Raw genomic sequence first — 12,859 nt, 5'->3', positions numbered from 1 at the left:
ACCCAAGATACCATTTTAAAATGGTTAATTCAAACACTCAAAATGGTTTGATCTGTCATCTCAGGGAAGTGTATGCTAGAAACGAAAACTAATGACAATAAATAGTCATTTTATATAGAGTTTGTGAGCTGTGTTCGGTGTAAACATCACTGCACTGTTAAGGCACCATCTTACTGTTAAACCACACACAGAATAGGTATTACACACAAACTAATAACCTGTCTCTCTCCCTCTGTGTGTGTGTGTGTGTGTGTGTGTGTGTGTGTGAGTGTGTGTGTGAAAACCTAAGTAAACGTCTGCTCAGAACAGCTGTACTGAAGAAGCTCCATGACAAACAAAATTCTCCCACAGCCAAAATCCACTGGTAATTTACTGTCACTGTTCTACGCTATTCTGTGTTATTTAAATACAGTTCTATACTGTAGCTCTGATTTCTCTCTCCCGCAGAAGGTTGGATAAAGTGTTGTGATTGGTCACAGCAGTACGGCCCCTAAAAAACAATTATCCTTGACAAAACCGGTTTAGTCCGGTTTAAAGCGAAAGTGAAACCCAATTTTTGTACTCCATTTTATGAAACGGAATATAAAAAACTTTAGAAAAGAAAACCTGTGAGTATCTGAATCTGAGCTGTCAACTAAGAATTATATGAACCTGTACTACTCAAAGCACAACTTCTTAAGTTTAATATTAACAGAATTTATGTTACTGTCTGAAAACGTAAAGCTTTTAGGCGCCATTTTGTTGCAGAAAACAAAATACAGCAACAGAACTGAGGTCGTCTGATTTAGAATAACCGAACTAAAGTCGTTCTAGGCTCATCTGAGAAATTGTTCCGAATCAAGATGTTTACATGAACTGTATAAAAAGTACTAATAAACGCACTATATACTTCATATATTTATATTTTGTCCTCTACGCAGAAACAAACTGCGCAAATAGAACAGGCGTCGTACTGCAGGAAGTGTCACAAACGTCTCGGACTGTGAGCCAGTAGATCTAACAGTAAGTGTTTAGGTGTCCAACTAGATGTAGACTAGTTGTTTTATCAGGCTAAGACCGTGCTGTTTACACGATCATGTCGTAATTAGACTGACAGTGTGAGGTTAGTATTGTACCAATAGTGTGCATGTCAGTGTAACTAAAGAAGTAATATTTATAATATTTATTAGTAATATTATTAAGTGATATTTCGACACTGTTTCTTTGTATGACAGTGATTGAGTTAGTCTGTGACCCACTATGCACTTACAGAACACATTTTTCCTGCCTCTGTCTTCTTTTCCACTTTGGACTGATACTGTTCACTACACCCACGTTTTTGAGTTTGTTTTAGTGCTGTAACATTACGGTTTAAACTTTATGCATTATTTGCTCATTTTAATAAACTATATTTTGTACTTATAAAGTTAGTAAAGGTGCCTGTCTACACCAAAGCTCTTCAAAAACATGAATGACTCTGTTTCTCTTTTGAGAACATTAAGCGAGAAAATGCTGTAATGTCTCGCTTATAGGCGCATTCCGAGCTGAAGCGTGAATGTCTTGGTCGTGCTTCGTTAAAGCGCGTGAATGTCTTGGTCGTGCTTCGTTAAAGCGCGTGAATGTCTTGGTCGTGCTTCGTTAAAGCGCGTGAATGTCTTGGTCGTGCTTCGTTAAAGCGCGTGAATGTCTTGGTCGTGCTTCGTTAAAGCGCGTGAATGTCTTGGTCGTGCTTCGTTAAAGCGCGTGAATGTCTTGGTCGTGCTTCGTTAAAGCGCGTGAATGTCTTGGTCGTGCTTCGTTAAAGCGCGTGAATGTCTTGGTCGTGCTTCGTTAAAGCGCGTGAATGTCTTGATCGTGATTGATTAAAGCGCCTGAATGTCTTGGTCGTGATTGATTAAAGCGCGTGAATGTCTTGGTCGTGACTCGTTAAACGGAGATCTTGGCTGCATTTCGGACTGTGAACCAGTAGATCTGACAGAACGTGTTTACACGTCCAACTCGGCTACGTGTTTTGAACTGGCTAAGACAGTGATTTTATACGATCGTGTGTTAGTTCAACTAACAGTGTCAGACTAGTATTGTACCAACGGTGCGCATGTAAATTTAGCTAATAATTTATGAAGTTCTGCGCTATTTATTTGTGTGACAGTGATTTTGAGTTGGTCTGTGACCCGGTATGCAATTATTATAAAAACACACCTTTACTGCCCTCTTTTGCAGTTTAGCCAGGGCTTTAGCCTGGTAGTGATCTTGACACTAACCTCTCTGTGCTCACATGAGGATGTTTACATTTGCATTTATAAAATTTAGCAGACACTCTTATCCTGAGCGACTTACAAAGGTGCTTTATTTATGTTTTTTGTAGCGACACAACAAATCACTTCTGTAAGTCTCTCTGGACAAGCGTGTCTGCCATATGCAGTAAATGTAAATATTGTAATTGAGTATGTGTTCTGATTATTAATCTGCATGTGCGTGTTTGCAGGTGTACAGCTATAATCTGTAGGAGGAGACATGACCTCCAAAATAAGTGTCTCTGGGGAACAGCACACACAGAAAGGAGAAAGGTGAGAGAACATAAATAAACATACTTGCAGTGCATAGGTTTGTGCACTTATTTACTTGGGATATCTGAATAAATCTATATTTATTGCATTTAGTAGATGTTCTTAGCCACACAGACCTCTTAAAAGTGCTTTGATATCCATTCACAAAACCCTTGAATAGTACCAGCAGGTAACAATCTTAAATCAGATACTGCCAGAAACAGTTGTCTCTACTGAGACCGAGACACAATGCACAATACAAAGATGAAACATAAGTATAAACTTCAGAAAGTTAAAGACCAGCTTAATGTAATGTAAAGTAATGTAAAGATGCTCTCTGGTATAACTCTGGTCATCTTGAAGATCACTTAGTAAATAACAAGAAACATAATAACGAATTTAGTGTTTTCAACATCTTTCTACGAATTCTTTAAAAAACATTAAATAAAAATCGCAATGATAGACATAAATGCATATTAATTTATATTTGCACCATTTATACACACATTAGTATTTTGGCCTTAAAATAATATCTTTTTAATTGTGTATGTTAGTCTGATTCAGGGTAAGAGATCAGACTCCCCGGAACCCAGCAGTGTATCCATGAAGAGTGACCAGTCAATGGACATTCCATTACAGTTCAGAGAGGGAGTGTATCCTACTGAACTCAGGTAAGGATGACGTAGGGAATGTGACTGTTCTACTGAGCTCAGGTAAGAGTGAGTCCTCCGCTTACACTTCAGAGAGGGAGTGTATCCTTCTGAGCTCAGGTAAGGATGATGTAGGGAATGTGACTGTTCTCCAGAGCTCAGGTAAGATGGAGTCCTCTACTTACACTTCAGAGAGGGAACGTGTTCTGATGAGAGGTGATGGTCTTGATAGACCATCGATAGAGATAAATACATATTAATTTATATTTGCACCATTTATACACACATTAGTATTTTGGCATTAAAACAATATGTTTTTAATTGTGTATGTTAGTCTGATGCAGGGTAAGAGATCAGACTCCCCGGAACCCAGCTGTGTGTCCATGAAGAGTGACAAGTCGATGGACCCTAAACGTCAGGTCAGAGAGGGAGTGTGTCCTACTGAGCTCAGGTAAGGATGATGTAGGGACTGTGACTGTTCTACTGAGCTCAGGTAAGGATGATGTAGGGAATGTGAGTGTTCTACTGAGCTCAGGTAAGCATGATGTAGGGAATGTGACTGTTCTCCTGAGCTCAGGTAAGATGGATTCCTCCACTTACACTTCAGAGAGGGAGAGTGTTCTGATGAGATTTGATGATCTCATGGTTTAGGACAGTGTTCCTCACTTCCAATCCCACCTGATCAAACTCACTCAGCTCATTATGAAGCCTTTCATGAGTTCATCCATAGTTTTAGTTTTGATGCCATGACACTAAAATATCTGCCCCTACAGAGACCAATCTTAACTTATGAATGGAGAGAAGACCTGCATCAGAAGACCTAAGTGTATGGGTGGAGCAGTATGGATGTAGGAGTTCAGCTAAGTAGGGAGGTGCAAGACCATGCAGAGCTTTGAATGTATGCAGGACGAGTTTATACTGAATGTGTTGAGAGACAGGCTGCCAGTGTAGCTCATGTAGAATTGGAGTGTTGTGGGCTGACATTTTTTAACATCTAAGAGAATTCTGGGATGCAAATGAAGAGAGAGTTGCAGTAATCAAGATGGGATGTGATGAAAGCATGAACCAGAGTTTCAGCACCTTGTCAGGAGAGCATGGGCCTAAGTCTAGTGATATTGTGACTGTAAAAAAAAAAGAGGCATTTTTAACCATTGACATGATGTGGGGTTGAAAGAGTGAGGAGTACACCAAAGTTCCAAAATGCAGTTGATGGTTTGACCAAGACCCATCTAGACTGAGTTTAAAATCAGTTAATTTGGTGATTATGGATTTAGAACCAATAACTAAAATTTTATTTTGTAAGTATTTAACTCTAGGAGGTTTATGTTCATCCACTGTCTGAGATCTTTGATACAAGAGAGTAAAGCAGGAAGTGGTAAGGTAGTGTTACCTTTGGTGCTACTATAAATCTGAGTGTCATCAGCATAACAGTGGAAACGGAGACCATGCCTGCGGATAATCTGACCAAGGGGTAACATATCGATTAAATAGGAGAGGACCAGGGACCGATCCGTAGAGAACACCATGAGTAACAGTATCAGTGTGTGATTTGTGTTTACCAAGTGTGACAAAATGTGATCTATTAGAGATATAGGAGATAAACCATTCAAGAACTGTATTAGTAATCCCAATATCTGACAGGCAGCTGATAAGTATGTTATGGTTTAATTGTGTCAAACACAGCACTTCTATCTAGAAGATCTAGAAGGAGGAGAATACACAGGGCACCAGAGTCAGTAGAGAGAAGGAGATCATTGAAAACATCTAACAGGGCTCTCTCAGTGTTGTGCATAGTATGGCAATCAGATTGGAAAGGTTCAAATAGATCCTGAGTATTTAAGAAAGATTGTAGTTGAGAGGCTGGAACCCTGATTAGACAGGGGAGACTGGAAATGGGTCAGTAATTATCAAGTAGTGCAGCATTTAGTCCTGTTTTATAAAGAATGACAGTTAAAGCTGAGGTTTTGAGAGCTGTAGGAACAGAATCCGAAGTAAGGGAAGCATTAATGAGGAGACATGGGAGAAATAGCAGAAGAACACTTAAGAAGAGGAGTTGGGGCAGGATCAAGCTGTAGGTAGATGAGCTGGATTTAGCTACAGTAGTAATGCTGTTACTGAACATTGCTGAGCTCCTCTTTTAATGACTAGACAAAAACAAACTCTCTTGATTACAGTTTAAGTTTCAAGTTTGGTTTATTTGTCATGTACATAGTCATACATAGTATAACTCGCAGTGAAATGGTTTGAGAGTGCTCTGTCCAAACTGAGGGAAAAAAACAGGGGTACATAAGGAAATATCTCTCTCTCTCTCTCTCTCTCGCTCTCTCTCTCTCTCTCTCTCTCTCTCTCTCTCTCTCTCTATATATATATATATATATATATATATAGATATAGATATAGATATAGATATATATATATATGTATGTACAATATATGTATAATATGTTTATCAGGCTTTGTCAGAAATGTAGCACAAATGTTTAGTCCGTGGATCAGTGTGTGTTTACATGTGCACATAGTCTGGCTAATATTATCCTGGAACACATGTTTTAATCAGGCTAAGCTTAGGTCAACTAAGACACTATGTCACACTATAACAATCAGACTGTAATATTAACATGATCATATCTAAGTAAGACAGTTGTAGACTAATATAAGATCATGGGTGTACATGTAAACATAAATAGTGAGGGGTTAACACTTATGTAACAGTTGATTTAATCTGCTTGTATTATTCCTAGAAATACAAAAATCTTGGAGTTATCTTTGATCTAGAGCTCAGATTTGATCAGCAAATAAATTCTGTTATTAGGAATCATTTTTACAAGTTCAGAGAAATTTCCCAAAATCAAATTCTTTGTTCATGCTTAGGAACAAGTCATCTACTCACTGGCACTCAAAGTTGTTCAGATCAGCTGTTGGCTGTTCCACAGTCTCGACTGAAGCTGAAGTGTGACTGTGTCTGTTCTACAGTCTCGACTGAAGCTGAAGTGTGACTGTGTCTGTTCCACAGTCTCGACTGAAGCTGAAGTGTGACTGTGTCTGTTCTACAGTCTCAACTGAAGCTGAAGTGTGACTGTGTCTGTTCTACAGTCTTGGCTGAAGATGAAATGTGACTGTGTCTGTTCTACAGTCTCGACTTACTTTCTTACAAATCATCTTGTAAAGGAGCCCTTTGTCTGTTTTGCTTTCCCATGTCATCCTTTGTTTATTGTTGTATCTGTGTGTTGTCCTTCTCCCTGCTCCTCCCACCATTCCTGCCACTCCCCAGCCTAACTCCTCCCACCATTCCTGCCACTCCGCAGACTAACTCCTCCCACCATTTCTGCCACTCCCCAGCCTAACTCCTCCTACCGTTCCTACCACTTGTCCTTAGTCTCTGTGTCATTCTTTTGCCAAATTCCTCCATGTATATACTGCTCCTGTTCCTGTGTTCTTCGTATTCTTCTTTGTGGATTGTTGTCTTCTTGTGGCTCAGTGTGTTTAGCACATTTGCTTTACTTTCACTTTCTATTAAAAGCCTTTTTGTGTTTCTACACTCACACCTGCATCCTGATCCTTTCTGCTGCCGCACACCAGGCAGCATCACAGATCTGTTATGAAATGCAGAAACACAAGTGTTGATAATATATAATCTTGTATAATATCTACTTGTCTGTATAATCATGTGTTGTGCAGGTATGAATGTGCTACATATTCCTCCATAAAGGTCTGTTGTGTTTGTCCACAGTGTACAAAGAGAAAAAGCAGAACTCACCTACAGAAAACAATTGGAGTCCATATTCAAGGTATGTAAGTGTGGGGGTGATTTCTAGTATATTTGGGTTTTAGGATGTAACAGAAGTAATAAGATTACTTTTTCCTTTAAGTAATGAGTACAGTAATCCCATTACAATTTTAGAGAAGTGGTGAGTAATGGATTACTTTTTTTTGAGTAACTACCCAAACACTGCCAGAATGTTCTCCATCATGAAACAACATTATGCAGTGATCTCTCTCTGTAACATCGTGGTGTTTTTCTGATTGTCTGTTGGTGTTTATTCCCAACCAGGAGCTGGAGCACAAAGTCATTTCCCTGGTGAAGAAGGAGCTGAAGAGGTTTAAGAAGCTGCTGAGTCCAGATTACCCAGCATGCTCTGAGAGAGACGTGGAGGATGAGGAGGATCAGAGCAGTGCCAGAGAGGGGGCGCTGAAGATCACACTGCATGTCCTGGGGAATATGAATCAGACAGACCTCGCTAACACACTACAGACCAGTAAGAGCCCTGGATCATGGCTTTATGATGGCAGGATCACTATACCTAAATTTTGTCCTCTGTGTTTGGGCAAAGTCTTTTAGGTTTTTGATCAATTACTTCACCATCAAAGATAACAAAAAAATAAAATATTTGTGATCGTGTTCTTCTGTTTATTAGAGCTATTCTCTGAATATCAGCAAAAGCTCAAATACAAACTAATGGATAAATTTAAAAGAATTAATGAAGGAATTTCCCAACAAGGAAGCTCAACTCTTCTGAATGAGATCTACACAGAGCTCTACATCACAGAGGGAGGGAGTGGAGAGGTCAATAATGAACATGAGGTGAGACAGATTGAGACAGCATCCAGGAGACCAGCAACACAGGAGAAACTCATAAAATGCAACAACCTCTTTAAAGACAAACCAATCAGAAGAGTGCTGACTAAAGGAGTTGCTGGAATTGGGAAAACTGTCTCTGTGCAGAAGTTCATTCTGGACTGGGCTGAAGGAAGAGCAAATCAGGATGTCCTCTTTATATTTTCACTTCCTTTTAGGGAGCTGAATTTGATGAAGGAGAAAAAGTTCAGTCTGATGGATCTACTTCATGACTTTTTCCCAGAAATAAAACAATTACAATTAATAGACTGTGATACATATAAAGTCATTTTCATCTTTGATGGTCTGGATGAGTGTCGACTTCCTCTAGACTTCCAGAACAACGAGAACTTATGGGATGTAACAGAGCTGACCTCAGTGGATGTGCTGCTGACAAACCTCATCAAGGGGAATTTGCTTCCCTCTGCTCTCCTCTGGATAACCTCTCGACCAGCAGCAGCCAATCAGATCCCTCATGAGTGTGTTGATCAGGTAACAGAGGTACGAGGGTTCAGTGACCCTCAGAAAGAAGAGTACTTCAGGAAGAGAATCAGAGATCAGAGCCTGGCCAATAGAATCTTCAAACACATGAAGTCATCAAGAAGTCTCTACATCATGTGCCACATTCCAGTCTTCTGTTGGATTGCAGCTACTGTTCTAGAGAAAATGTTGGGTGAAGCAGAGAGTGGAGAGATCCCCAAGACTCTCACTCAAATGTTTGCACACTTCCTGATCTTTCAGCTCAAACACAAGGACAGAAAGTACCATGGAAACATTGACACAGATCCTCAACAGACTAAAAAGACAATTCTAGAACTGGGAAAACTGGCTTTCCAACAACTGGAAAAGGGCAATCTGATCTTCTATGAGGAAGACGTGAGAGAGTGTGGCATTGTTGTCAAAGAAATGTCTGTGTACTCAGGAGTGTGTACACAGATCTTCAGAGAGGAGTATGGGCTTCACCTGGGGAAAGTGTTCAGTTTTTTACATCTGAGCATTCAAGAGTTCCTGGCTGCTTTATATGCATTTATCTCCTTCATTAATAACAACAAAAATGTGCTTGAACAGCAAACAGGATTCCTCAGTTATTTCTTCAAAAGGAAACCAATGTCTGTCCTCCTTATGAATGCAGTGGACAAGGCCTTACAGAGTGAGAATGGACACCTGGACCTTTTCCTCCGCTTCCTTCTGGGTCTCTCACTGGAGTCCAATCAGACTCTCTTACAAGGCCTACTGACACAGACAGAAAACAGCTCTCACAACAAAGAGGAAACAGCCAGCTACATCAAGGAGAAGATCAGGAAGAATCCCTCTCCAGAGAAATCCATCAATCTGTTCCACTGTCTGAATGAACTGAAGGATCATTCTCTAGTACAGGAAGTCCAAACATACCTGAGCAGAGGAGTTGACCGTCGTCTCTATGGAGCCAGACTCTCTCCAGCTCAGTGGTCTGCTCTGGTCTTTGTGTTGCTGAACTCAGAAGAGGAGCTGGATGAGTTTGACCTGAGTAAATATGACCCATCAGAGGAATGTCTACTGAGACTGCTTCCAGTGGTCACAGCATCCAGAAAAGCTGTGTGAGTATTTTCATTCATAAACACATTATTAGTACATCATGATCTCCATCATAAGGTACTTTTGTTAATTTGTAAGTGTGTCCTAAGCCCCTTTGTAACTAATGTATCATGTACCCTAATGACTATTTAAGGTGTTAGTTGAACCAATCATTAATCCTAAGGAATTTAGGATTACACACACACACACACACACACACACACACACACACACACGTATATCTCTCTTTTACACACATTAACATTCTCTTTCACATTTTCATAGCCAGTTATGGAAACAGATACAGGCCAAGATGTAACATGTGTAAAACATAATAAATTTACTTTTACCTGAATTAATTATAATTACAAAGATTTTAGAGTAAATTCTGTTGTGTAGCCCAGTGTAGGTGAGAATGTGTAACTAACTTTAGAAAATTACTTAAGCATTTACATTATGTAATACAAAAATGCAGCATACAAAATACAACCTGAATGTTACCCAATAGATGGATAGAAAGTAAGAGAGACGTAGAGAAAGAGTGAAGGAGAGAGAGAAGTAGAGAGAGAAATCCCCAGGGAGAGGTTTCTCCAAACCTCACTGCTCAGTCCACCAGCTCTGCTCCAGCTCCACTCCAACTCTCCCCCTAAACCCTCCACCTCCAGACCCTGACTTCAGTCTTATCTTCACCAAGACCAGGTGGTTTACCATCACTGACCAATCACAACTAACCACATTCTCTTATCACCCACACCATGGGACAGCAATCAGGTATCACTGACGCAGGAACTCAGCTGGTGGTAGGACAGTGATTTACAGTCGTGAATAACAACTCTGGTTATGGGTGGAGTTCCTGTAAAAGTGACCGTGATGTGACCACTCTTTTCTCTGTGTCACGTCTGCTCTTCTCATCATACCTGACACTGCACTATCAGACTCCTATAATCCTCCTGTCCACTTTGTTAGATTCAGTTCCCCTGTTTATTGACCTTACCTGTTTTCCATAGTCTCCCTTGTTAGTCTTGTAAACAGTCCTGTCCTTTTGTGTCTGTCTTTGTGAAATCTCATCTGAGTTGTATTTATAAACTGGTGTATGTAAAGTAGTCTTGTTTTTTTTTTTCACTGTTCCTGAACATGTTTCTGTTTCTGTGTGTCTGCCCTTTTTACCAAAGTCTGCTGTTTGGTCTTCCTAGTGCTGACCTTTGCCTGTTAACACCATTTGCTTTTTGGACTGTGGACTGGTTGTTGTTCCTCGTATTTAAATGAGACTTTTTCCCATTTTATACAAACCAGCGCTGGACTCTGCTCCTGCCCTCCCGCTGATAGTGAGAACAAAGATGAGCACAGCAGTGAGGGGAGATGAGAACAAAACTACATAGACCAGAGTTTGGACTACAACTCAGAATAATGGGTTCAGTCTTCTGTATATGACCCATAATAGTCCACATATTCAAACCAGCTGATGGACAAACCTGAAAACATAAATACCTGTTGTGACGGTGGCGGCACAGAGGAAGCGAAAGGCAAGGTTGAGCCAAAGTGCTCTTTATTCTGCATTGTCAATACGTGAAAAACCACAACAAATAATCAACGATACTCAGTCCTAACAGTCTGTGTAACGATGTACAGGGTGGAAGTGAGAAGTCCAGCGTTCCACTAATGTGCAGCGCTTTCTCTCAGGACCTGTGAGTTTAAATAGAGAGAGAGAACACGGGACAGGTGAAGGTGATTAGTAGGCAGGGGACTGGGAACAAGGCAGGGATGTAGTGCGCTCCCTAGCAGGAGTGGGCGTGTCCCTCCTTCTGGATGCCCGGCCAACCGTGACACCTGGCAAATATAAGCAATCCCTTAAAACTGTTTAAAAAAAGAAATGACAGGTCTTCTCTCTGACTAGTCACTGTTGTGTCTGAAAATAATCATAGTTTACTAAGCAAGTCTTTACTAATTAAATAAATCTTTATTTATTTATCTTTGATCCATGTTTATTCAGTGAATACATGGTAATATTTTACATTTCCCTTGTTCAAGATTATTGAAACTGATATTGAAGGCCTTACATAGTGTGTCTCTAAAAGAGCAACTTTGTTAAAGAGTAGCTTCTCGTCTTCTATTAATATGAGCTCCTGGCTGCACCCACAAACGCTGCTCTCTCAGGCTCAGGTGGTGATCTTCAGCTGGGTCCTGCCTGAGACGCCCAGCAGATGCAGCAGGACTAGAGCAAGTGAAGGGTACTGTGGAGAGACAGACTGAGGGGATGGAGATGGACATTCTTCTCCACACACATCAGTTCCTCCTCTTATCCTAAGAGACACTGATGAGCCAGTATATCCAGGGCTTTCTCCTCTTCTGGGGTTTGTGTGGATATCACTCCCCACTGCATGTGAGCTACATGCACTTAATCTCTGTACAGTATAATCAAACTGCTTCTTTCTCTGTTACATAAACAAACAGTTTTGTTCAATTTCCTCCAAGGGAATATTAACTCCTATATTGTAAAATTGTACTCACCCTTCTGTCTCTCCTTCAATATTTTAGTGTCTGGATCAGTGTCTATTTATACTGTTAGTGTCTTTGATCAGTTTATAGTAATTCTGTTTGGACTGTGAATCTGTTGTTTACCTGTTGACTTGTTGGAATTTTTCCAGACTTGGGCAATGAGGGACTTATCAAAGAAGCGTTAACAAGCCTCAGAATTAATTGTGTGTGTGTGTGTGTGTGTGTGTGTGTGTATTCACATTTGTACAAGAGAGTAAGAAAATAAATCATCATCTTGGTGCAAAATTAACTGATCAGGTTAACATGATCAACCGATCAGCGTGACTGTTCAGTGTAGATAAATTAATGCAGGTGTGTTGTAATAAGGAATAAACATTTTGTGTTTGTCTGTGTGTATTTCAGAGAGAACAGTAGAGACAGATAGATAAAGAGGACAGAGATATGTTGTTCATCTAAATAAATAGTTCTAAAAACATTTTAGACCAAGTATCACATATGTCATCCCACAGATACACAGACAGTGATCACTTACAACAGCGCCCTCTCCTGGTGCATGTAGTGTTACTGTCACTAATATTTGTGTGGCGTTATGGGGAGTTCACTGTATGTCTGACTATGGAGATTCAGTTGGGGAGGGGTGGACTATGTGTTGATGATCTGATGGTGTATTAGCATACAGACGGCGATTCAGACACTTTATTTCATCTGCTGTTTCTGATAAACGAAAGTAAGATTATTCATGCGGTATTTGGCGTCGAATAAATGTATAATTGTTAAAACGAAGAAGCTAATCGATTAGTTAGCAAATTTCTGGTGAAAGTGTAAACTTCATATCAGCGGTTCTATGTTATCTGTGTTTAAGAAGACTTGTTTTTGTGATGTGTGTTAAATATTAACTTTTATTCACTACAATGTGACTTTAATCCTGATTTTACTGTTACAGACGAATTATTGGACAGTGCGCGTGTATGCCGACTGCTCGTGAAGTGTAACGGTTCAGCTCGCGAGTGAGCGCGCAG

The 12,859-nt window shown here is 40.1% G+C and overlaps 1 protein-coding gene across 1 annotated transcript in view; it reads left to right on the top strand.

The window, feature by feature from the left end:
• The first annotated feature begins 411 nt into the window (after positions 1-411).
• The window catches only part of LOC145652801 (NACHT, LRR and PYD domains-containing protein 12-like), a 19,479-nt gene continuing 7,031 nt past the window's right edge, over positions 412-12,859 (top strand). The window contains exons 1-8 of the mRNA XM_081704314.1: positions 412-608; positions 921-1,002; positions 2,465-2,546; positions 3,080-3,196; positions 3,510-3,626; positions 6,906-6,963; positions 7,227-7,431; positions 7,591-9,367. Coding sequence (XP_081560440.1) covers positions 2,494-2,546; positions 3,080-3,196; positions 3,510-3,626; positions 6,906-6,963; positions 7,227-7,431; positions 7,591-9,367 — 2,327 coding nt within the window. The 5' untranslated portion in view covers positions 412-608; positions 921-1,002; positions 2,465-2,493. The remainder of the gene's footprint in view (positions 609-920; positions 1,003-2,464; positions 2,547-3,079; positions 3,197-3,509; positions 3,627-6,905; positions 6,964-7,226; positions 7,432-7,590; positions 9,368-12,859) is intronic.

This window comes from Electrophorus electricus, chromosome 21, assembly GCF_041902795.1.
Source record: "Electrophorus electricus isolate QZ-2024a chromosome 21, ASM4190279v1, whole genome shotgun sequence".
Lineage (NCBI taxonomy): Eukaryota > Metazoa > Chordata > Actinopteri > Gymnotiformes > Gymnotidae > Electrophorus > Electrophorus electricus.
The sequence above is the reverse complement of the archived record's forward strand: the minus strand, read 5'-3'. Positions and strand labels throughout refer to the sequence as shown.